The sequence below is a fragment of the Hirundo rustica genome, chromosome 5 (genome assembly GCF_015227805.2).
Source record: "Hirundo rustica isolate bHirRus1 chromosome 5, bHirRus1.pri.v3, whole genome shotgun sequence".
NCBI classification, from domain to species: domain Eukaryota; kingdom Metazoa; phylum Chordata; class Aves; order Passeriformes; family Hirundinidae; genus Hirundo; species Hirundo rustica.
This window is the reverse complement of record NC_053454.1, coordinates 54,016,426-54,041,835: the sequence shown is the minus strand read 5'-3', so window position 1 is coordinate 54,041,835 and position 25,410 is coordinate 54,016,426. Positions and strand designations below refer to the sequence as shown.

The window sequence follows — 25,410 nt, the reverse complement described above, 5'->3', positions numbered from 1 at the left end:
GAAAGAAACACACTGAGCGACTCATTCCCAAAAATAAGATTTGGAAATGAGGCTCACATTGGGAAGTAGCACATTTTTATTCCTAGTGTAAACATAAATATTCAACACTTTTGGCAAATCAAAAATCAGAAGGGAGAAAAGCAGTGATCTTTGGATTGATTGAACTTTTTTTTCCTAGCTTGTGCTGAAATGCTTAATATTTCAGCTGTGTGTGACATGCAAGTAACCTGATAGATTGGTTGTATTAATTGGAAAAAAAAAAAAAAAAAACCCCAAACAAAAACTAACCCAAAAATCTTAGCTGAGATGCTTTATTTCCAAAGAACAGATGGCTTTCTTTACTTACAGCTGTAGAATATTTTGCTGCAACATAAAGGCATATAGTATATCCTCTGGAAATGAAGGAAAATGAGATGGAGAGAAAACATTTCAGGGAAAATCATTAGATGCTTTAGAAATAATAGAAATACCTGGCCTGACTTTTGGTACCACTAACCTTTGCTGGCTTCAGATGACAAGTCCTATTTGAGATCAAGACATCAGCAGGACCCCTACTTGCCCTGAGTTTCCCACCCTCCTCCCCATGAGGACAGCAGTAGGAGAAGCCCTGTCTGCAGACGTTTCTTGTGGCAAAGGACATTTTTTATGTTTTCTCTACCAGCCTGCCTGGCTTAACCTCTTGACCATCCTTCAGCTGCCTCTTAATGTGACCATTTTATCAACAACTGCAGTTAAAATGGCAGTCAGTTTAGCCAGCTCTGTCTGCTGCTGCTTGAAATTTTATGTATTGTGACCTTCTTTGTGCCCTTAATTTCTGCTGGAGATGCTCATCTCCTTGCACTGTAACCAATGAATCAATTTTATTTTCTCTGCTGAGAGTGTTGGGGGGTGGGTGGTGAAAAGCAAAGTTCCTCCCCCTGCTCCTTATCTCAAATGAGAAGACTCCTGCAGTTCTTCTCTCTTTGTAACTGCCTATTGATTGTGTATGTCAACTCAACGTCTGTGGGCACTGAAGGATTTGATTTTATTTCTGTTTGCTCAATGATATCATAAAAGTGACTGCTTGAAGGGCTGCTGAGAAGTCAGGGTCGTGTCCACAGCTGTTATAATGCATTATTTGCATCTAATTATATCAGAACAATGCAATTACACAAGGTATTTCTTTTAACTTGTTTAGGTATTCTTTTTGGATGGTACATGCATCTGCAGTCCCAAGGCCCCAGAACTGCCATGGGCAAGATTGCCCCATACTGCCTTACACATGGCCAGATTTAGTGCTCATGAACTGTTTGCCAGTAAATAAAAGTAGTAATTTTCCTGAGTGTTTGATGGCAGTGGATGCTCTCCTCACTTCTGTTGGTTTGGGCAGTCCTCTACCACTGAGAGCAAGTCAGATGTGTGCCTGAATGAAACAGGCTGGGAAGCAATAAAAGAATTGCCTAAGGAAGGAGAAGCAAACATCAATTACTTGCTCAAGAATGGAAAAGTGTTTGGTAGGCTGCTTATTTAGATGGCTAAACACATCTTGCACTTGGCTTCAGCATCCTGGCCTTGCACTTACAGCACATCCCCTGTCACATCTGTGACACTCGAGCAGTTCAAAGAGGGCTTGTGAAACCTCTGAAATGTCAGGGCCAGGGCAATCAGCAGAGGAGCTCTGCGGGGAGGAGGCTGAGATGGGCTCCAGTCCATCACAGATTCAGAACCATCAGCACCCAGTGGGGCAGTCTGCGGGGACTGTTAACTCCTGTGAATGACTGCTGAACGCCCTGTGCGAAGCTCACACACCCTGGCACCCTCAGTCAAAGTCTTGTGTGTGCCCGAGGGATCTGGCTATCAGGCCAGATATCAGGGTGTGATTCCTGGAGTGTCCTGAGCAGCACCCAGAGTTCGACTTGATGATTCTGATGGGTCCCTTCCAACTCAGCATATTGTATGATACTGCGATCCACTAGCAGGTCATGCAGTAATTCCCTGTGTAACTTGCATTACTCGGTGCAAGTCTGTCATGTGTGTCAGTGAGAATTGTTCTAAAATTGGGATTTCCAAGCCAAGTGCAAAAGTGTTTGAGGTACAGCTTCCGGCAAATATTTGCGTGTGATCAAATGCATTATCTCTTCATGTAATTCTAGATCCATAGTCAAGATTGCCTTTAACAGATTGCAGAAAATTTTTATTGCACTGCCTTTTCCTGGGAGAAATGCCCAAGGTGCTGAGCCCCTGAGCAGAAGTCTGAGTGAAGTAGTTCTCAAATTGCCATAGCCCTGTTCAGTTTGTCTCTGTATCTGTAAAAGCACAAAATCTGTCTTCTTTTAACTGCTAGGGTCTGCTAAATAGGAAAAGGTGTCAAACATGGGGAAGAGTGTTGCTGTTTGTATTGTTACAGATTTATGATATCGCAGCAAGATACTAATGCAAACCTGGAAGAATTAAACCTCTGCTTTTGCAGAGAGAAGTCCCTGAGTAGCTCCAGCCCTTCAGAGGTTAAGAGCAAAGGAAGCAAGGAGAAGCATTTTAAAGCCAGGGCTCAGATAGTGCCAGGTGTTGCAACTCACTGCTTGAATATTTAGCTCTGTGCTTGCAACTGGATTAAGGTGGGATGTTTGGCAAGCCTCTGAATGTAGATGAACATTGTGCTTCATATTGGAAGGCTATCTAAAAATCGCAGCAAATTATCAATGCATAAATAGGACGACAGGGCTGGAATTGGTTAAGAGTGTACAAAAGATTCTACATCTTCATTTTTGAAACTAGGGGGTTTTCCTGTGACATAATTGTGTACATCAAAGCTCTAAAAGATAAGTAATTAAGAATCTGAATGACAGGAATGCAAGTCCAATGCAAAGCACCCACTGCAAAGAGATGATGTAAACCAGAGGGTGGAAAAATACAGTGTGTGTGTATATGTGACAAAAATTCCCGGTTGGTTCAAGAAAAGGTGCTTTGTTTTTCATTAGTTACGATATTGGAGATGTGTCATCTTTAATCCATTTCTGTCAAGCTCAGTTGTCAGAAAGAGTGAAATTTCTTTCAAAAAAGACATGGCTGCTAATCCCTAAAAGCACAGTGCAACCACATTCTCTAATCGATGTCTCCTTCTGCAAAGATGCCCCAGAACCTTGGAAATGGCCTCATAATATTAATAGAAAAGATAAAAAGCACCCTTTTTTTCCCTATTCTTACCTTGAGGAGAGGGACACCTTTTAAAATATTTGTTGCTTTGTAACTTAGTGTTACAGTTTCATCAGTCAACTGAAAACTCATCAACTTTTCAGTATGAATTAGAGTTTAAAAAAAATCAATGTTGTAGTGGTCTGTTTTGCTTGGAGGCTGTCTTGTAGTGCTTTCAAAGAGTCCCCATATGGTGAAATTTGCAATTTTGAAACAAAAGCCTTTCCCATTGACTATGGCCAGGTACTCAGAATACTGAAAGGAATCAGTCATAGAGCTGTATTACTTTTTCACAGGAATAATACTATGTGTTAGGAAAAAAATGGATAACAATCAGATTTCCTTGACAAAAGATGTGAAGTTTGCTTTTTTAAATATGGAATTCGTTAGTATTATTGAATAGCCTTACCATATTCCTTTTAACTATAAATGATCTCCTCATACTTGGTTCCTGAGTTTTCAAAGGCTTCAGAAGTTACATAAAAGCAGGTACACGATAGAAGACCGGGTATTGTGAAGGTGTTAATACGTGGCAGATTTTTTCTTAACCTAAACACATGTATTTCAGGACCCATTATCTTGTCTTTTCTTTTGATAAAGTGGTTTTAGATTGACTATTACATTCCAAGGAAATTCAACGCAGATTTTTTTCAGTAACACAGTGACCAATACTCCTCACCGGCACAACTGCTTGTCCAGTTACACAAGATGGAAAAATAAATATGTTCTCAAATGTCCTCTCAGGGAAGAAATGGGTGAAAGGCAGTCTATGGTGTGCTACAAAAAATGAATAACCAAACACCAGGACCGTGATAAAGGCATAGAACAGCTCAGCTCTTGGAGAAAGAGCTAAGTTTGAGTCACAGGTGGCTGAAGGATGTGCAGAAACCATTAACACAAACATTCTTCTGTGATGCTAAACACAGGTGATGTGAAAATCACCTTTAATTGTAGCTGTACAGCCTCTGTGCACTCACCTATGATAAAACAGACCTTTCATAAAAAAATATTGTTCATATAGGTACTAATCTGTGTTCAATGACAGCACAGCATTTCATCTACATTTATTTATTGAACACTGGGATAGGCATAGTGTGTGTTTCTCTAAAAGCTTCCATGGATGTTAATGACGAGGAGTATCACATGTAGACAGCACTTGTGCCTAGGAAAATATAGAAAAGGAAAGCCAATAAAGCATCATGTGAAAAATATTAGCTTGCTAAAAAGCTTTTTATGGTTTGAATTAATTTTTAGTTCAGCAGCACTTGTTAAACCTATAAATAGATAAATAGTCTCTTGCCTTCCTATAGCTTTTTTCCTCTTATAGTGTGCTTTAGAAGTCTTCACATTCAGTGATTTTTATTTTATTATATTTAGTTAACACTGCAGGCTCTCTTTCAGAGAACTGCTTTGATAACAGGCTGTTTTATCTCAGTTCCTAGAGTGATAAAAGCCAATTTGGAGTCACTTACTTTATACAAAACAATGCAAAGTACAAGATATTTTGATGATAATAGCAACTTTAAAAAAAGATGACCATCTGCCTTTATTCACTTCTGCTTTCAGTGTCCTTGCGAGCTCCACTTTCCCTGTGGAAAGATGAAATCACAGAGAGATCATTTTCAGTCCTGTCAGCTGCAAAGATGTGGTAACCATCTTATAAGATAAACATATGGCTGGGTCTTAAGGGCTTTTTCAAACTGGGAATCCAAATATAGGCTGCCAAGTTGTGTACAGAAGCATCTGCCACGTCAGTTCCCCATCACATCGCCTCCCTGCACCACCAGAAAGCTTGAGCTGGTGTCTGCTCTTTTCCAGGAGGGCGTTCTATGGCAAGAACCAGCCACAGAAATGTAGAGCTGTGTATCTGAAGGCTTAACTTTAGACTCCTTAACTGGAACGTTTTAGGAATCATTTGGGACAGATGAGACTCATCCATCTGGAGAGTTCCAGCAAAAACCCAATTGTAAGCTGCAGGGTGAGCGTGGAAGGACCTGGAAGCTGAGCAATATCCCCGTGTGGAGCAGGGAGTGATAATTTTGAGGTACTCTTTAGTCCCACTGGCAATGCCATTCACACAGTCCTTATTGGGCATGCCAGGAAGGATCTATTCATACTCCTTCTGATTTATTTTTAAATATTTCCTGACCAAACTGTTGTCTAGCCTCTGTATCTTGCTTTATTTGTGGTCTCTTGGTTCCGATGGCTTCCCTCCTGAAGAGTGTTAAGCAGGAATTGCCCCATCCATGGGTCTGTAGCAGCTCCTCATAGCTAACCAGAATGTGTTTCCAGCTTCAACCACTTGGTTTTCCTGCTGTTCGGTGCTCCTGGCTCCTCTCTTTTGTGAGGAATGTTGATTTGCCTCTGTGAGCTGTTATGGCAATTATTGGAGGTTGAGTTCCTCTGACCTTGGAACACGGTGGGATTCTGGCAGTGGGGTGGTCTTACCCATGCCTTCCTTCTGCTGTTGGCTCTGAGAAGTTAGGTCTGCACTTACGAGAAAACACAGCCAAAGGAATTTGCAGCTGACCACTTGCTTCCTCACTTAGCCCCTCACATAAGAAAGACCTGGATTTATAAAGCTTAATAAGGCATTTTTCTCCAGGTAACCAGCACAATTATGAGAAACTTCCTCATTAAAATGTTTGTGTGAAGATAACTGTTTTGATTGAAAATACGCATGGAGCTCCTGGGCTAAAATCATGTTTGATATTTTTATGCAGTAATATTTTTTTAACTGGGTGGGTTTCTTTTCTTTGCTCAGCTTTTTTGGTGGTCTGTAAGCAAGGCCTCTGAAATGTTTATCAAAACAAAGATGGGTGATTTTTATAAACTTTTCATTTTGAAGCAGAATATGCCCCCCATTCCAGGAAGTTAATTTACCTTTTCTAATAGTATGAAACTTGCCCTGAAAATCAGAGGAGGACATGTAATACAGAGAGATCCATAAAGGTGCAGGAAGTGAGATGTATTGATATTTGTGAAGCCATTTAACACTGATCAGAGCAGTTTTAGCTCATCAACACCCCACTGGTGAATCTCAAAATATCTATCATCTTTATCTGAGACAGCCTTCTGCGATGTATCTTCATTTGTTCTTGCCTAGTGTGTGCTCTCACCCTTTACTTTTTACCTTACTTTAAAACTTCAGTCATTTACTTCAAGAGCCAAAACTCTTTTTCCCTTTACCCCATGGACTAAATGACCAATTAATAAACAGGGAGTTAACAGTTCCTGGAGTATCTCCTTCAACTAAGCTAACTGTTGAATAGGAACCTTGTTCCTAGCAATTGGAATCCCACTGAACATGCGTTGAAGAGACTTAAAGCTGCAGCCATTGCAATTGAAAGATTAATAGATCAGTAATTGATTTTAATAAATTACTCTCCTACATGGACTATTTTAAAACTTAAAATTGCTAAAATAAGACATTTAATAAACATGAAGGGAAAATAATTTCAGTAGCTGGATTAGAAAAAAACAGACAACAGCCTTTACTCACATCTAACTGCTCACATCTAACATTGGAAAAAAAAAGAGTTTTAAAAATACTGGGGTTAAGTATTCAATTAAAGAGTAGAAAAGATAATTTTTCAAAAATAGATCTTTATTAGCAGTCTGGGTTAGAGAACTGGATATTCACTTTGATTAGGGTTTTCAGTTGAGAGGAATAAAAATTTTATTTCACAGGTTACAAGTTAAAAAATATGGAAAGTGATGTATTTACATTACAAAGATGAAATTGAGTTACAGTGGGTAATAGGATAAGTGTTGCAAGTTAGACATTAGAAGAGGGACGTGAACCCAATTTACCGGGCAAATTAACTTTGTTAGAACACTTGAGCTGGCGCAAAGATAACAGCGCCTTTAGGAGACAAACTGCCTGCCTTGCTTGTGTACTCCAGTGTTTCTCTAATGATTATAAAATTCTTTAGGCGAGATCTTTTTTCACCAGCCTAAGAGCACCAAAAGATACTGATAAATGTGCAACAGAAATAGAATGAAAGCTGGACTCAATGCCCTAACTCTTCATATCCTAATACCCGCTGAAGTATTCAGTTCTGGTTCTTTTGCTCTGCCTAACTAAAATTGTGCTCCTGCATGACATGGGTGCCACTGATTTGCAAACAGAGCTACTCAGAGAATCCCTTAAAAATAACATCCTGGAAAGCAAAGTGGCAGCTAGAGCCTGTCCAAACTGAAGGGGAGCTGAAGCCTGTCAGCAGTGTTGGTCTGAGGCAGTTCGGATAAGGACTGAAATGCATTTGGCATCTCTTTCCCGTTTGGTAATGAGCCGTACTCTGTTTCACCTTGTGCCCAAGGATTTCACAGTGCTTCATACAAGGGAGGTGAGTGGTGTCTGGGTGCAGTCAGGCACTGAACAAAGGGATCTTAACACTCTTGTTAGTGCAGAAGGATTTCTGCGATTTCCACACTGTACAGTGTGAGAAAGGGAAGTGGGCTTCAATGATGTACCCAAGGTTATGCCTCAAATTAGTTACAAGATGGGAAGCGGTCACAAATGATCCTCCCATGGGATCATGGGGCTGGTCTGCCTACCTAAAAATAAAAGCAAGCCAGTCCTCTTAGCAGTGAATAATTTAAGCCAATTTGTATTAATCATTCTGCTATGAGATCTGATTTTTAAAAAGAACCAAAAAACCTTTGTGGAGCTAGACTAAACAGTGTTCACAGCATAGTGGTCATTCTTTGATGTGGTGCTTTAGAGGAGCTGAGGCAGAGTGTGCTTTTTCTGTGAAGTTTAATAAAAATAAGGCTGTGAAACATCTTCTGATGCAAAAATCCAAGACTCTCCTCAACATCAAACACTGAACCTTAAAATTACCATACCTGAATGTGTGCAGACAAGTTGTGTTCATTATTTTAGCAGCATCTGTGCCCATTTACACCAGCTAAATATCTAGCATTCAATATAAGCAATTTTCTTGTCCCTTTTCAATTAGCTCCATTACAGAAAATCTAATTAAATCATATCTTTTAGCAGGAACCAGGAATTCAAGAGCTAAATTTTTGCATTTAATTAAAACCTCTCCATCTTGAACTGTTAATTTCCTGAAAAAGATATCCAATAGTTTTTACTCTAATCCACTTAGTTCCTGAATGAAATGGCTCATTTACTCCAAGTTGGCTCTTGAAGTGTACACTTAGGCTCCCACTCTGGTGACAGCCTCAGAAGATGATGGGAATCATAGCTGCTTTTCTCCTCACTTCTGGATAAAATCTCTTCAGATACAGCTTGTGTTTCTTCTGGGCCCACAGAGACATCTGGATGACCATCAGGAAAGCAAAGATGCCAACTAGCAGAGAAAAAGATTTAAAGACAAGGATGATATGTGTTCTTTCAGTGCCTGTTTCTGTAAATGCAGTAGGGTTTATGGAAATATTTGCAGTGTCTTCTGTGGGCAGAGACAACTCTGCAGTTCCTCTCAGCCTGGCAGTTGCTGATATACCATAGCCCAAGGCTCAGTCTCCACCTCAGAATTCACACAGATGACTTTCACATTTGTAACACACCCTGTACCCCCTTTGACTTCACCACAAACTCATATATCGCGAGGCCTCCTTGGCCATGGCGCTGTCTCAACCCATGGCCTCTCTTGACTGTATTTCTGGTTTACTTCTGAACTATAACACTTCTTTGTTTCCACCTCTGGCTGCCAACCCTTACAGGGAACTGTGCTGTAACTCCCTGCTGCGTGGAGGGACAGCTGGGCCCTAAAGCGAGTAGGCAGTAGCTCCCTGATCCAGCAAATGGGCACCAAATAGGGGACAATTGTACTGCATTTGCATTTTGCAAATTTGTTATCCTTTGCTGAATATGGAGGTGGTTAATCAGAAACATCCCTTTGGCATCCGCCCAAGTTACGTCTGGGACAATTACAGCAAGGATGAGCGTGCTGCATCTGTTGCTGCTCCAGCCATTGTAGGGACAGCCCTACCTTGTCACCAGACTTTCAGATAATTTCCATACCAAAGCCTAAAACACAAAAACTTTTCATCTTTTCAAACAAAATTTCAATTTAATTTTTGCATGATGCGGTTAACCCACTTTAGAAATCCATTCCTTTTTCATTTGTAAGCCACGTGGGGCTACTTCTTACGAGCAGTTTTTATAGGTTTCTATTTTGAAATGGTAAAATAATTTAAAAGTGAGTGGTTTGGAGAGCTCAGTCCCAGGGACATGATTTTTGTGAGTATTTAGGTCTCTAAGAGTGCAGCAAAGTGCTGAGCAAGAGTTGCAAATGCTACTGAGCAGGCTGCTCTTGCGAGCATTTCGGAGGTTAATCTCATATGGCAAATTTGATGGCAATATTTTGTATACTATAAACTTTTTTGGCAAATTTTAGATTTCCAGAATTCTCTTCCACATATACTTTAAATGCTGTCTTCATTCTCTTTCAAACTTACCTGGCAGAGTTTGTGTCATCACTGTGAAACTAATCCAAGACCCAGCCTGTTGCAAAGAAAAAGGCGTGGTTAGTTGTATGTTTTATGTAAAGCAAAATGGCAAGTTTTCAAAAGCTTCCCAAGGAAAAGGAGTGTGGTACTTGTACTGGAAATGGGAGAGAAAAAAATAGTAAGAAATGAACCCCCCAGTGTGCTGGATGGGGTGAAGAGATGGGTGGTAAACCTTTAGATCACTGGGGAGACTGTAGTGGAGGGAAATACAGACAGAAGTCCGTGAAATAGTGATGTGAGGGAAGAGGAGGGTTTGGTGGAGAAATACATGTGGGAGCAAGGAGACTCTGACATACAGAGCACAAGGATTGATGTGGAGAGAAGCTGCATGGAGGTGTTGCTGATTTTCCACGGGCAAAGGCTGAAACCGTAACCACCTACCCTTTGCATATAAGCAGAAGAAAGTCATGTACCTCATATGTATAGTTGGGACAGGATACCAGCAGGAAGAGCCACGTGAAGGGGTTGTAGGTTGGGCTTGGAATACAGGTTCTATTTCCTTGTGAAAGGGGAAAAAATAGGGTGGGGAAGGTCAGAACCAGTTTCAGTACAGGGAGAAGCGAACTGAGCCTTATCACAGCCTGCCTATGTAATAGCAATCCCCTGGGCCAATGCTCTCACCTGTTAGAAAACTTGCAGTGAAATCTTCTGAGGTAGTAAAAGCTGTATTTATCCCAGTGAGAAAGAACTTAAATTAATTTTTTGACTCTTGCTGCTTTTAAACTGAATTAGGCCTTGCAAGAAGTAACATAAACAGTTTTCTAACCGCAGTGCATGAAAACATTCCAGAACAGAAACGGACTTCTGTGTGTGAAGTTGATCATACTGTGGTATTTTTTTGAGCAGGGTGTTCTAGTGGGGAAATTACACTATTAGTGTCTGAAAATATATTTTGCTTTCCGGTATATATTGTATAACCTTTATTCTCATGACACAAAAATGCTGAAACCCCAGCCTGTTAAGAGCCTACATATACATTGGTGCTTGTGTAAGTATTCATGAGTCTGTCTCTGTGTATTTGAATATATGCATGTACATCTTTGCCTGAGATGAATGTGTCTAAAACCGCTGTGATGTAGTTTAGAAGTTTTTGAGACTTACTTAAAATAAAATACATTTATGTCAGTCACCAGCATACTTTAAAGAACTTCAGTTCTTAAATCCATATTTAAATTGCAGTTGTGTCTAATTAAGATAAATTTGCTATAAGTCTTGAAACAACAACAGTGTTTCTAATGTTTCCTTGTTCACAGGAGTTTTTTTGAGGTGTTAGACCAATGGCACGGCCACTGCTTCATCTTTCTTTATTCAGTGGATGTAGGTGCATAAATTACTGTACACCAGCAGAAGATGGATAGGTTAAGGAACAGGAAACAGACAGACCTGAATTGGTTTGGTGAGCTAAAGCTACGTTGATAAAGTGATTTCCAGCTTCACACATCTGCAAGACATTAAAAACATATTTTCAGTTGTATGCCTAAAAGGCTGTGGCAGTTGTGTGCGGTGCATAACCGGAACCCTCCCCATTGCAACTCAGTCTCTGTATCCAGGAAATATGTGTGCCAAAAAGCAGCCTGTGATCTCTGTCACACACACAAGTGTCCAGTGAACACTGTGGGTGCAGCCTGGGGTGAAAGCCCTTGCACATCATCACAGAACTCTGTGCAGCCCTGCCTTCGGTGGGGTTCCCATGCCCAGAGCGCGCAGCATGTTTGGCCCTGGGGAGATCAGAGAGACTCCCTGGCTCCAAGGAATTCATCAAGGTGCTCTTCTTGATTTTTCCTGGATTTAATCCAAGCTGCAAAGAAGCAGGTGAAAAGCTGACCTCTGGTTTTGTAAAGATGTCACAAGTAAATGTCGCTACCCCTCTTCCTACACACGCTTTCAAAGGTGTTCAGCAAAACAGGAAGCGGGGGGAAGAAAGGGTGATTAGAAAAGCAGTAGTCTCTAAAAGGCAGACTCGTTGAATGGATAGTAGTCAGGGATTGATAAAGGAGGCAAGCCAGTGCTATTCCTGGTTCTGGAACTCTCTGGTAATGCCATTTCCAGTCATAACCAACTTCTCAAAGTTCGTCTCTAACATTTAGGTATTTCAAACCTTTGGGAGAGGTACAGTTTCTCCCCATTTGGTTATACAGCCTGTAGTACAGGCTGATTTCAGATTTGCTTAAGGCTTTCAGTACTTCATCAGTTACAAATACTGAAGAACGAAAATCAATATTTACCCATATTTAAAATGGGAACCGGTAGGGAAATCAGTTTAAATTCCTGGAGAAGATGACCTGTCATCACAGCTATGTAATTTTATGGTTTTCATTTTTCCCCTGCCCTGTGAAGAAAACTAAAATGGTGTACACAGTTCAAGCTCAGGATGAATTGAACTTTTTTATTAATTTCTGGGTTTGAAGACTGATTTGTCCTCTCAAATTTAAAAAAAAAAAAAAAAAAGGCAGGTTAAAAAAGTTGAATTTTCTCATATAATTTGTCATTCTATATTTTGCAAGGGTCAGAAAAGTTTAAGAAATTAAAATAAAAAGGAAAATGTTGAAACCTAGAGATGTTAAAAGTGTGAAGTCACAAAATTAATACAAAAAAAAGAACTTCAATTGTCATTTTTAAGTCAATTCTGAAAGTCATCCTTAACAATTTTTTGTTAAAGCTAATTGAAAGAAATGTGTAACTTCATTTTATATTGAAATGTGCTATTATCTGAAAGTACATTGCAGATAGACGAATTGCTGAAGAATTTTCCCATTTTTGCTAAGTATTTTTGTGGGGTTTGTTTGGAAGGTTTAAATCAGGGCTATTAGTAAATAGACCTGTTATTTGCTGTTTTTCTGCGTGGGTAGGTTGCTACAGTTCAAGTCCTGCTGTCCTTTTAAATTATTTTAATTCCAACTAACTGACAATCCTCTATTATAAATACGAGATGTAAAACACTAAATAGCCAGAAAATGAAATTCCATTATAAGATAACATATTAGAAGCCATAACTCCAACTATAGCAATGGATGTAATTTTAATTTACATACTTCCAATTATGAGCTGGGAACATGATTTGTTTTTCTGATTGCTATTATTTTAAAGAAATAGGTTTTGTGGTTAAAAGTGGTTTTGTAAAGCACTATAGCTAATGAAATGTTCATACTATTGTTGAGCAAGAGATACCCACCCACTATAATTAACCCCTACCAATTCTAAGTAAAACAAGCTAAGGGCATTTCTGCAGGGGTATTTATTGGCTTACCTTTGACTCTGCAGCTGCATTCTGCTGTGATTAACTCTTATAATCCCTCTTTAGACATGTGACTTTTAACATTCTACATTAAGACCCACTGCTAAATTTAAGCTAGTCCTCAGTTTATCATATATAAAATACGGGGCAGTGGGGAAAGCAGGGAAAAAGCTTATGCTATTAATGATTATTAAATATTGAAACCTACACACAGTTTTTCCCCTATGTATATTCCAAGTGTATGCAAAAAACATCCCTGCAAAACTGAATTTCTCTAAACATGAGAATCTTTCAGGAGGGCCTGCAGAAACTCTTTATATTACTCAGTACTGTTGTTTACAGCAGCTGCAGATGTATACACTTAAATCAGGATGTGTAATAAAGACAAGATTTAAAAGAGGGTAAAAAAAAAAAAAAATAAATCTTCCAAATATTTTGTTTGTGTTTTAGAAACCTGTGAAAACAGCTTCAAATTATTTTATTTCATATGTCGATGTTTTAAATTCATTGTCTGGAAACCTGCCAACACAAGATCTGAAGGGGACAGGTCTTGAGTTTCCTTGGGTAGGGAGTTCTCAAAAGAGCTGTAAGAATTCAGAACCCTGACCAGGTGCTGATGCAGATCTTAAGGGGATTGACATATTTTATAGCAAACACCCCCAACAGGATTCATCACTTTGCTTGATAGCAGCATTTTCCTTCCAAGCTATAGCAGGGCATGTTCCACTGATGCAGGGAAGGAGGTTTCAAAGGAAAAGGTGGCTTTCTCTAAGCAGAGACTTTGATGTGGACTAGTTTTGCTGGTAGCACTGAATATTCAGGCAAGCAGTTTGCTTAGATTCAAACACCCCCTGAGTCTGGGAGGGGTGCACACTGCGATGTTCTGAGTGTACTGCTGGCTACCAGTGCCACAACCTCCTGTCTCTGCTGTGCTGGGTTATTGCTTTTGGCTCAAGAGCCTCATGGAGTGTGTGGACATCTTCATAGAAGTATTTTCCTTCTCTTTGCTATACCTTATTAGAGCAAGGAAAGCTGAGAACTGCGTGGACAGACCCAGAGACAAACACTGCCAAAACTGTGTCCTTTAAGGGTCCCTATTTACAAAAGCATTTAAATATTGCTAATGAGCTTTTGAATGTTTTTTCTGAATCATGTTTGCCTGAAGGAGCCTAGAAATATTACTGTCTCATCACCCTGTCATATTTCTGGAAATTGCATCTCATTTTCAAAGAGGATGTTTTGGCTACTGGCCCAGCAGTTCCAGAGGACAGAGTGGGTATGTACATTTCCATGTGAGAACTTCTTACCAAGCCTCTGTCTCACTGTACAATTATGTTCAAACAGCAGGTTGGGTAGTCTCAGCCATTCTTCATCGTCTCCACTTTCCCTTGGCTTATCCCATTTTGGTAGGGTGTATATATATTGTTTTTAATAGCTGTTGATATAAGTTATCCAGGGTACACTGAGCTATTGCAAAGTCTGCTTAGCATGTAATTCTTCAGTGTTTTGAAAACGACAAGTTTTAGTCTGTCTAAATATTAGCGTTCTAACACAATTACCAGTAGCAGTAATGCTGATGATGTTCTCACAGCTTTCAAATACAGTACTTCAGTTTAAACTCTGTGTACCTAACTATTAGTAGGACACTTCCTGACTGAGAAACCTTAATAGATTAGTACTAAATCCAGTCAAAATACACAAGGCTGTGAGCATGGACTTAGATATATGTGTACACACAAATGCACAGAAGCATTACTGGTTTTACTGTGATAAATTGTGAGTTAATCCTATTCCATAATCATAAATAAAACTTCATTTTTGTACGTACCAGAAAAGCAAGAGCAGCATAAGAAACTTGTTTGTGGCCAAATGCTAGAAAACAGAGTGAAATTATAAATTGCATTTTATGGTATGCACATGGTTTACTGTGGGTGAAATTAATCTAGTGCTTTGGAGCAGAAATGCTTCTTTCCTGACAGGCTCTGCAGAAAGATTGGATACTATAGCACACAGTATGAAGACAATACAAACAGTAACAGCACTCTAGAAATGCCAGTTTTACAGCACTGATCTCAAGGCAGTTTTCACCCAATTGTTTTTAGTATTTGCCAGCATCATAAATCCAAGTGTTTGGTCAAAGCAGCTGGTGGCGGTGAATGCCCTGAAAAGGCAAGGAGGGCAGTGGAGTGAAGGTCAGTGTCAAAATCAGGCTGAGAATCCCAGCCTTATCCATATACCCTTCTACTTCCCTGAGCAGAAAACTCAATACATAACCTATCTATTACCAATTTTTTACTTTAGTAGTGAGGCTTTACTACACAGCCACTACCTGCTTCACAGTCATGCAGGAAATACATTTAACATTTGTAAATTTTGCCATCTGGCTGCCCTCCCTTTTTTGCAGTTGTCCCCAAAGCAGTGTACGGCTCTACCAAGTTCATGTCCAAATGTTTACAGTTCCCAAGCAAACCTTGGTCGTAGCTGGGGGACACAAACCATGTGTAGGTCCCTCACTTGCCTTGGCCATGGCTCATCAAGCCTTTACTTTTGAGAACTCCTTGCTCCTGGCTGGCACAGCACTCCATTGTGGTGCCAAAGGCATTTTAAGGCAGTGGCAAGCAATTAGAAATATTTCTTCTGAACGCTTCCTCTTTTGTGTCTTGAACAAAGAGTTTCCCCTATAAAGAAGCTGCACTTATTGATTTGATAGCCCAGACTGCTAAAAAATTGTGTCTAGGGAAGTTTCTCCATTGTTTGGCGTTGTTGTTAAAGCCGCACCAAATCCAACTGTCATTCAATGAATCGCATAATTTTGAAATGGAACTTTTGTGCTAGTTTGAAAGAAAAGCAAGTGTCATGTAGGAGAAATTTTTGATTGAATAAACTTAGCAATTCAACTGAGTATAAATAAAAATGGCAAAGTAAATGCTTTTCCCCCAAAGTTCATAGGTAAATCTGAGATGCAGAGGAAAAGAAAGACTAAGGTATAACAAAGAAAGTAAAGCAGCAGAAAATAAAACCTGTGCCAATTATTCTCAAAAGAAGCAAAATCCAGAAAGCAAACAGAAAAATAAAATTAAGAAGCAGCCATGCAATATTAAAATATGATGAGAGGGAGCAAAATGATGGATGAAATTCAAAACTTGAAAAAAAAATCTTTCTGTTGTCAGCAGTATGTGATGGATTTTTACTGGTTTCTCAGGGAAAATAACAAACCTTAATTTTCATGAAAAGGATGTATCTTTGGCACATAAATAGCTCTTCCAAGAAAATGCAACCAGTTCCAATTCTCTCCTGCATTTTTTTAATACAAATGTTGTGAGGATGAGCAAAATATATTGATCTTTGTGTTTTCTCCACTTGTCCAAAATTTCCTGTTCATAAACTGGACAGCGATTGACCATTGCTGAACAGGCATGAGCATTCCATGGCACAAAGCAAAAGCAGAGACGTGCTTCCAACACAGCAATCTTCCTCCTGACAGGGAGCAAAGGCTTAATTTCTGGCTAGATCAGTCATGTGATTTAATGTGGGACCAATCTCTTGATTTTGGAGGACTTACACGGCAAAGACTTTTTCAAAGCGGGTTTGTCAGTTTGATGTCCTACCCATACCTACATGGTGGCGTGTACCGTGGGTGGTTGATGTAGTATGCGATCCAGGATGTGAATCCCCAGTAAAAGGCACAGCCCTGGAACAGACAGATAATTTTTTTGAAAGGGCAATAAGGAAGTACAAACTGTAACTTTATAAGTATAAATTCTGCCAAGTGCAAAAACCCAGGTGACCATTGAAAGGCTTTGCAGTTGCTTGTGAATCTTAGAATATAGAAGTTTCTAAGATGCTATGAAGAAATTAAAAAAAAAAAAAAAAACAAAAAACAAAACAAAAAAAAAAAAAAAAAAAAACCAAACAAAAAACTGGTATCGACACAGTAAAGATTTTTTTTTTTTTTTTTTTTTTTTTTTTTTTTTTTTTGCGTTGAATGTGTTTTATTCCTGTTGCAGGAATTGGCACTTGTTTTCTCCTTTTTTTATTTTACTGCTGAAGAGCACATTTCTGTGAGCTGTGCTTTTGAAAGTCTAGAGCTGGCTAACACAGCTGAGCTGTTACTGTACCTGAAATGCAGCATTTCCAGGCAAGATAGAGCAAGACAAACAGGATGCTAAACCAGACAAATCAAGAAAAAGTGAAGCCCCATATTGTAGCCATGGGTGGGTGATACAAAATGGCCAAGATAGAGTGTCTAAAATTAATTAAATAAATAAATAAATAAAAATAAAATAAGGCCTCTGAGTAATGACACACAGTTGAAATTCAGGAAGCTTTGAAAGAGAGTATACCCGGCCAGCTCAGTATCTTCCTGCCTGAGGCCTCCATTTTCAGGATTTTTTTTTTTCCAACTTGTAATTTGATTTTCACTTCCTAGCACATGGCCTGTCTCTTGCTATGTATTTATATTGCACCAAGGAAGCAGTGTATGAGTTCTGTCAATGCTGCTAGATGTTGCAGCAGCAGCTATCATCATAAAATAGCATTCAGTCTGAAAAATATCCTGGATATGACAATCAGCCCCTTGGGTGAATGAGTCAAAGTGGACATTTACATGCAGGAGCTAAAGTGGACATTGATTTCAATTTATGTCTCTGGGGGCATAGTCCTGAAATCCTTCCTGTTATCTGTTATATTTTCACTAAACATAATTCCTGGAGCTACAAAATAAATTAATTTTTATTTCCCTATCTTCTTCCAAGGACTATTTTGATATGAGGATATTCTCTCTTACACAAGATGGTAAACATATTGTCACCTTTATCATATTTTTCAGAGGAGTGTGCCCTTCCGAAAACTTGTGAACGAATAATGTCTCCAGAAGATGTCTGATGTAGTGTAAACAGTGACAGAAGCAGGCCAAGCTGCAAGGGGGGAAAAAGAAATGAAATTAAGGTAAGTGAAAGACTGTTTTTATTATTTCACAGTTAATGTCATGAAAAGAATAAGAACTAGTATTCCAAGACTGTAGTCGCATTAAAATTGTGGGATTTAAGGTATTGTCTTAATTGAAGCATCTGGAACCAAAGATTAATGGAATAATTTTCAGTGTTATACAAAATTGCTTGTATTTTGCAAGGAAGCAACTTATTTTTACTAGCCTTGAAATAAAAAGAGCTCCTCAAGCTCTGAATGTGATACATAGTCCTGACAAGACATTTAGACAGGACAGCTGTGTATACAGCCGGGCGTCTGACTCGCTTTTCCAAGAGATGTTTCCCGTGTTTTAAGGCCACCTTAATGCTCCTGTAGGATGTGTCTGACATTTAAAAACATTCTGAACATCTTCTGAATGGTTTCCTTGTCCTTTGCCAACTCAAGTAGCTGCATGGAGGTAGTTTGTGTTTCATTTCCTTGTGGATGCAAAATGAAATTTTGCTGCTAAGTTAATCCATTCTGATGGCTTTTTTGTTGCCTGTTATAAAGAAATGAAGCAATTGTGGTGGAAATTATTATATTGATTCTCTTTTGAGGAAGATTATGAAACAATAACAGGCATTGCTGATTTGCTTCCGAGAATGAGCTGCAGCTCATAGTGATTGAGTTTCAGAAACAAATGTCAGGAGTGATTCCTGATGGCATTTTATCTTGGTTACATTTACTGTACTACCATAGCCCATCTTGCTGCAAACCAATTATAAGACATAAATGAATAGTGGTTTTCAGCATGTGAAATCTCAAATAATTTTATTATGCATCGTGTATAGTAGCTAAAGTCAAAGATTAAATAATTTCAAAGTAATTAAACCAGAGAGAGTTGAGCTAAGAGAATTTTGAACAATTAATGACTTATCCAAAGCCTGGAGCAAACTTCCAGCTTTGCTGGAAATTTTAAAATTAATTTGGCTTAGGATGGGGACCTCAGATGAACCCGTTAAGGAGTGGTCACTGGCAGGATTCTGCACAACCCTTGCCCACGTAAAAGAAGATAAAGGCATTGCAGATTCTTTTGTGCTGCCAGAAACTCTCTCCTGTTAAGCATATGCACAAGAGAAGGAAGACAAGCATCTTGCAGCTCTGGATTTGAATTCAATTATTCTGTGTTCTCTTTCCCAGCTCCACTAACTCCCTTAATGCCTCTCCAAGTGCCTGTTCCTCCATCTGTAAATGGCATTATTACTCAGTGTATTTCTCTGCTGTGTACCAGTTCCCCTGATTCTGCAATCACAGGAAGAAGCGTGTGGGAAAGCTGTACAGTCCTTGAGCCTCCTAGGTCCCTGCCCTCCTATACATGGTCCAACTTACGTAGGTGACAGGCTTTCCTTGGTCACTTTTCACCCCTCTGCCAGGCGCTAATCACCCATAGTGGGGGCAGTTCCACTGAAGGAAAGTTCCTTTAAGTGTGAAAGTTCCCAGTCTGCCTGGTGCATTCTACCGCCGTCGTGTGGAGATGCTTCCTTTGAGTTTTCTGACCTGGCACATGACATGCACGCCTGATAAATTTTCTCCTTCTTGTGCCCAGTTGAGAGTTGGTGTGGGAGTAGTTATCTGCTGTGCTGGGTACTGATGCTGCTCATCTCAAGAGCAGGAGTGTGCTATAAGGGAACTGGAAGTGGGGCACCTGAAGTCTTGTCTTCTCTGTCAAGCATGGGTCTTGTCTTTGAGTTACAACCCATTGTGTTTATTATCTCACTTTCTGACTTGATGTCAAAGTATTTGGGGAAAACACTGCATCTACATGATGACAAGGTGCAGTGACCATTGCTGGGATCCCATTTTTGGTCAAGCTTATGAGTGCTGCTAAAATGACAAACAGGTATTGGTAATAACTGAATTTGACACCAGGCAGGCAGCCTCAGACCCCCTGTAAGATCCTCAGCTCTGGAAATGCAATCTCCCATCCCTTTGGTTTTTCATGATCCAGGAAAATAATTCAAACAAGTGCCACTTACTGAACCACTGGGTGGCGGAAGTTCTTCCTGCTTTCCACTTGATCATAAATAGTCGAGAGGCGAATGTAAAAGAGCAGATATATGAGAAGAGGCCCGGTGTATTCTGTTAGAAAAAACTAGAAATGAAAAATAAAATAGCTGTGGCAGAGTAGAAAATTGTATCACGAAAGGAGTGAGAAAAAGGATACCCCTATCCACAACCCCTATTCATCCTTCCAATGACTTTTGGCTTCATTTTCAGGACTTAAATGACACATAGGGGATTCTTCTGCAGTCTCTTTAGCAAAGGAGAAAAATCCATCTAGGAAATGAGATAGGTTTCTGTGCAGAAGAAAGAAGGTGGTCAAAGTTATCTCCTCTTTATATTTTTGGCTGTGCCATCAGGTGCCTATTTGGAATCTAAATAACACGGAAAATCAAGGCCAAGGAACTGAAGGCAGCTTGCTTTCTGCCAGTGTTTTTTGCAATTAAGTGGTACATCAGTTAAAAGCCAACAAGGCATGACAGAAACAAAACAAAGCTTTGAATCCTGGTTGCTAGCAGAGTCATCTGGAAGGAAGGCTGTCATTGCTTGAAATTTGGTGGAGGAAGGAAGAGCAGGACCAGCCTGCCTGGTGCATGGTGCTTTGAGCTCTTTTTTGGTGACTGTGTGGTTCTTCTCCTGGTAGAGGCACCAGCAGAAGTAGCCTGTGGTGGGCAGGCTGGACAAATTGCCCTACTGTGACAAAACAAAGAAGAAATTATTTCCATCTCACCACTGTCACCTCTGCTAGGCACAGAGAGCACAGAGGAGGGGCAGGAAGAGAAGGCAGAGTCATGGAGATTACATGAGCTGCCCTCTGTTTTAAGGTCTGACTTTGGTTTGGTACAGTCTGTATTGATTTTTGTTGGGGAACATTCTTAAGCCACCCACAGATGGAAGTAAAATGACATTAGAGTGATGAGAGATCTGGATTTGATCACCTGTCCCCACTGGACTGAATCCCAGAATAAAATGGAAGTGGTGTAGTCCCACACATTTACAAGGACTGGCAAATTGTAGCTGAAGTGCCTATCATTGCCTCAGGGAGAAAGATTTATAACTGATGGGTTATTTGTCTTTATGGTGTCTATTGGCACTGCTGTAGAATTGTAATGAATAAATACCTGTGGCTTAAGGAAGCAACACCGTCTTTAGACCACCGTTCTCAAAACTAGTATTTACCCCCCAGCGGGCTGTTCTGCTAATTACTCTTCAGAAGAACATTGAAAGAGAAAGTTTTCCTGCAGAAATATCTGCCAGTTAGGTTCCCTTTTCCTCAGTTACAGGGGGAGACTTTTTGAAATTTTATCCTTTCATAGCAGGACAATCTCCAAAAGTAACAACAGACTTAAGTGTTCTCTACCAGGGGAACTTCAAATTCTCTCTTGTTCCAAGTGACATCATGACCCCTGTGCTCCATTTAGACTCTGCATGATCCCGAGAGCAGGTGTGTGTGTGTTTGTGTGTGTGTAAAAATATTTAATCTAGGAGTCCAGGAGCACTCATTTTGGAATACCTCACAGCCAAGGGCTTATTAGAATTTTGTCCTAATAGCAGTTGTATGTGTCTGTTCCAAAGCGGGAACCCGCTGTATTTGGCACTCTGCAAACTCTATAAGGCATGGTCTCTGCTGTCTAAACCTAACATGCTAAATCTTGACTGTGGTGGTACAGTGGACAGGGGCACAGGTAATGTGGTCTGGGCAGGTCAGGGGAAGAGCCTGGAATGAGTTGCTTTCTTCAGTGTAGCTTTTTCTCTCAGCCATGAGCTGCGCCACAAAGTACATCCGTACTGTCAGCTTTCAACATCTCTTTGGCACAAGCACATTACAAAGCTACCAAGGAAGAGTTTGGCAGGACCTCGCACCGAGTTGTGCTTACTTATTACTGCACCAAGTGTTCCTCCCTTACCCCCAGACTGATTTCAGATGCTGAAAGGAGGAGTTTCAAGATTTAGTAAAAAAAAAAGTCTCTCTTTAAAAGCCAAAGCTCCAGACACAGGGTAACTGAATCCTTGTGGCAGGGTTTGGTGTAGAAAGGGGGGATGCATGAATGCAATTCAGAGAAAGCACCTGAGAGCACTGAAAGTAGCTCCTGAGCTGGAGTTTGTGGGGTGAGCAGCATCAGGACACTCAGGCTGTGGACAGGGTTCAGTCTTGTCTGTGTGTCAGTCACATCACCCATGTGGAGGCAGGTCGTGTAGGGTCAGCCATGAGATGTGTAATCAAACTGGGCACTGTCTGGCAGACAGGACTGTATTTGCCTTTGTCATAACTCAGTCACACTGGCACATTGTTAAGATCAGTAACATTCTGTTTTAGAGGATGAGGCTCAATTTGCTGTAAGAGTTGTTGTGATAGTTCAATTTAGGCAAGTTTCAGACTCTTTTCTTCTGTTGCATCTCCCATACTGCAATTACTGCTCTCATTCTCTGACCCACTGATTTTAAATTTGTCAAATGAAAAACCGGTTCCAGAAAGGCAGGCAGAGAAACTGCTAAAAATTCCCATGAGCTCAAGCAGGTGAAAGGGAAAGTCTTAAAGTCTTAAATTAACACAACATTACAATTATTGGTTCTACCCACTGGCAATCAAGGGCAAGCCCCATACTTTTAGTATTGATTCTCAATGATTATATGCAATTAAGCCTAACTAGTATCTTTCTACTCATCCTATAGCTGATTGCTGGGCTTGGGGAGTTATTAGCTGTGTCAAGGATCAGTTCGACCCATCATTTTTATAGGTGCTCAAAATTAGTGATTCCTCCTGACATACTCAGCAAAAATAGTAATCACATTTTAAACAAAGGCCTGAAAGTAAAAACAGTGTAGCTTGTTTTTTCTAAGAAAAAGAAATATCATTTTATTGAAAAAACAAATGTGATCATTTAAAATGCAGAGCAGATTTATCATGTAGAAATATAATATGAAAAAAAAAAAAAAAGAAAAAACAACAAATAAAAGCACCAAACCTCAACATTTAGAAGAAAATCACTTTTTCTTTACCATCTTGTGGTACAGCCTAGATTCTTTTGATGTATTGGGTGCAACCAAATACGGTGATCCATAATAAACGCAAATATCTTTTCCTGGAGGAGCAGTATGTCTCTATAGCAATGAGCATAGCTCAACAGGATTTAACTGTTGAGCTCCTCATTAACTCCCTGAAGAGAGAAAACAGGAGATTGCCTCTTTTTTTCCCACACCAGTACACTCTTTTTCATATCTTGCACAATGTCTCTTACTTTCCTTCTCTCCCCACCTGTGTCTGATGTTACATACTCTATAGACCTCTTATTCTCAGTAACATAGAGAAAGTGCTCTTAAATGAAACTATTCTGGAATCAAAACTCTCCCCAACATGGTCTCCATACAGGGTGCTAAAATCAATCTTCTTTAACCATCTCAGGTATCAGGTCCTCAGAGACCTGATTCAGTAACACCTAAACTGGAAATGGCCACTACATAAACATCAAAACTGAGATCCAAAACCAGTCAGAAGAGAGTTAAAGTAGGAGTTTCCATTATCCAAGAGATGATGGAAAAAGAAGTAAAACATTACAGGAGAGCTGATCTGCAAATCAACAAAACATCTCATCTTGCATAAGCCAGATTTTACCTCCTTCTTTTATCTTTTATTCAGCTCATCATGCCAGGAACACCTTGCTGAGCAGAGTAACAGCCAGGAATTCAAATCCCAGACCTTGTGAGGCATAGGGTGTATTTAGGGAGGTATGAATGCAGCAGATGTGAATGGAGCTCTTTGAAGTTATTGGAGGGATTTTCTGGCTGGAAGGGGTGACATAGTGCCTGACATGTCTGCTAAAGAGAATGGAATGGATTTTCATGTGAGATAAAGTACCATGTGTACTGGTCAGGAAAAGGCAGAACAGGACAAAAGGAAGCTGTAAACGCAGGCAGTGGAGTAGAGGGAATCTGAAAAAAGTCCAACCAAATCTTTATAAATGAACAGCCCACATATACATATCTTCACATGAGGGCATCAGCTAATTCCTCTCTGAAATGTTTATGACCTGCCCTTTCTGTGATATCGCACAGCACACCCTATCTTGTTGCCTTTTGGCATAGTCTCATATTATCTCATTTATGACAAGCAGCAGAGCTGAGGAAAGGCCATACAGCTTCTTCCACACTGACCCCTTCCTGCAGATCTTTCCATGCCATGTAGGGCCAGTGTCCCAGTCATTGGTGCTGCTTGTGATGTTTTCTCTTCCACTGCCCACGGGATGTCTGGATGGAGGCAGAGAGCATGGGATGAGGGTAATACCTGCAGCCAGGACAATGACTTTGGGTCGCTGTCTGTAGTCCCCAGCACAGCAAGAGATACAAAAGAGCTCGAGCGTGTCCTGGGTAACTCTGATGGAAAAGCAGCTGCAGTATATAAATTATCTAATGGACAGGGCTTAGTTTCTCTGATAAATGTGAGACAAAGGAGGTAGTTGCAGGTCTGAGCCAAGGTCAGACTGGCACAGTACATACTGCACAAAGAGGAGAATCTCCTGCTTTAAGGCAGACAGACTATTGCTGTGTGTGAGTGTACAGAGAAAAGCTGGGATTTCAGAGAAACCCGAGAGAAACAGGCAGCTAAATCCTCCCAAGTCCCCAGATCACATTAAACTTAGCGTATAGGTACCTTAGACTCCTTTTACAATCCCAGCCCTAAGTACCTTTGAGCTGATGATCATTAAGAAACATTAATTTCTAGTCTAATTTCTACTTCATACACTTTGTTACCTCATTAAAGGCCGTACAGTTACCTAGGGATGATAATGGCATAATTTTAGCACCATCTCTAAATCTTCACCTTTGTAAAAGTTTTGTATTTTCATGTCTTCAAAAATCCACTGCAGCAGCAGTTTTGCTTCAAGTAATACAGTTCTTAAGGACTGCTTGATTATTCAATTACTTTTTGTTCCCGTTCTCACAGAGCTGGCTAATGCAGTCTACAAAACTTAAAATGTGCATGCAGGGGCACCTGAAACGTCCCTTGTCTGGGCAGATTTTACACTAACTTGGTGTCTATGAGTATTTCAGGCTGCTGCTCAATACTTACTGCAAATAGCAGAGATAGGGATGGATTTGCTGTAGAATTTTATAGGCAAATTGCAGCTGAGTCTGGCCAGTTTCAGGAGCTGGGGAGTGAACAGCAATGGACTCTGTTTGTCCCTGAGTCAGACCTGTGAATGCTCTGTGGAATAAGGGTGGTGAAATCCCATCTGCTTCCTGTCTCTTCTCCTAAGACTGACCTGTCTGAAACCTTGACATAAGACCATTTTCTACTCTGATTAACGTTCCTCCCTGAGACTGCAAACCATTTCATGTTTCTTACTCCAAATGAAAAATTATTGCAAATTAACAAATGTTATTCTTATGCACACACATATATGTATGTTGTCTATGTTCATACTGATACATATTCAATGAAGAATTCAAGTTCTGTTTGTAACCAAACACTAGTGTGAGTTCAGATTAGCTGCCAAATCTTTACAGGTCTTCAACAGCATTTTGAAATATGCCTTATAATGTGCATCATTTTAAAA

The 25,410-nt window shown here is 40.0% G+C and overlaps 1 protein-coding gene and 1 long non-coding RNA gene across 3 annotated transcripts in view; one reads left to right on the top strand and one right to left on the bottom strand.

The window, feature by feature from the left end:
* Positions 1-6,489: 6,489 nt before the first annotated feature.
* TECRL (trans-2,3-enoyl-CoA reductase like) overlaps positions 6,490-25,410 on the bottom strand; it is a 60,813-nt gene continuing 41,892 nt past the window's right edge. Inside the window, exons 5-12 of one of the 2 annotated variants that reach the window (XM_040064038.2) lie at positions 19,831-19,946; positions 17,697-17,802; positions 16,505-16,577; positions 14,715-14,758; positions 11,035-11,092; positions 10,065-10,150; positions 9,601-9,646; positions 6,490-8,489 (exon numbers count right to left, since the gene is read on the bottom strand). In XM_040064038.2, the coding sequence (XP_039919972.1) occupies positions 8,362-8,489; positions 9,601-9,646; positions 10,065-10,150; positions 11,035-11,092; positions 14,715-14,758; positions 16,505-16,577; positions 17,697-17,802; positions 19,831-19,946 (657 nt within the window). In that variant the 3' untranslated portion in view covers positions 6,490-8,361. The remainder of the gene's footprint in view (positions 8,490-9,600; positions 9,647-10,064; positions 10,151-11,034; positions 11,093-14,714; positions 14,759-16,504; positions 16,578-17,696; positions 17,803-19,830; positions 19,947-25,410) is intronic. The other variant, XM_040064042.2, reaches the window with a different exon arrangement.
* LOC120752644 (uncharacterized) overlaps positions 17,721-25,410 on the top strand; it is a 49,353-nt gene continuing 41,663 nt past the window's right edge. The window contains exon 1 of the long non-coding RNA XR_005700784.2: positions 17,721-17,833. This is a non-coding gene — a long non-coding RNA (uncharacterized LOC120752644). The remainder of the gene's footprint in view (positions 17,834-25,410) is intronic.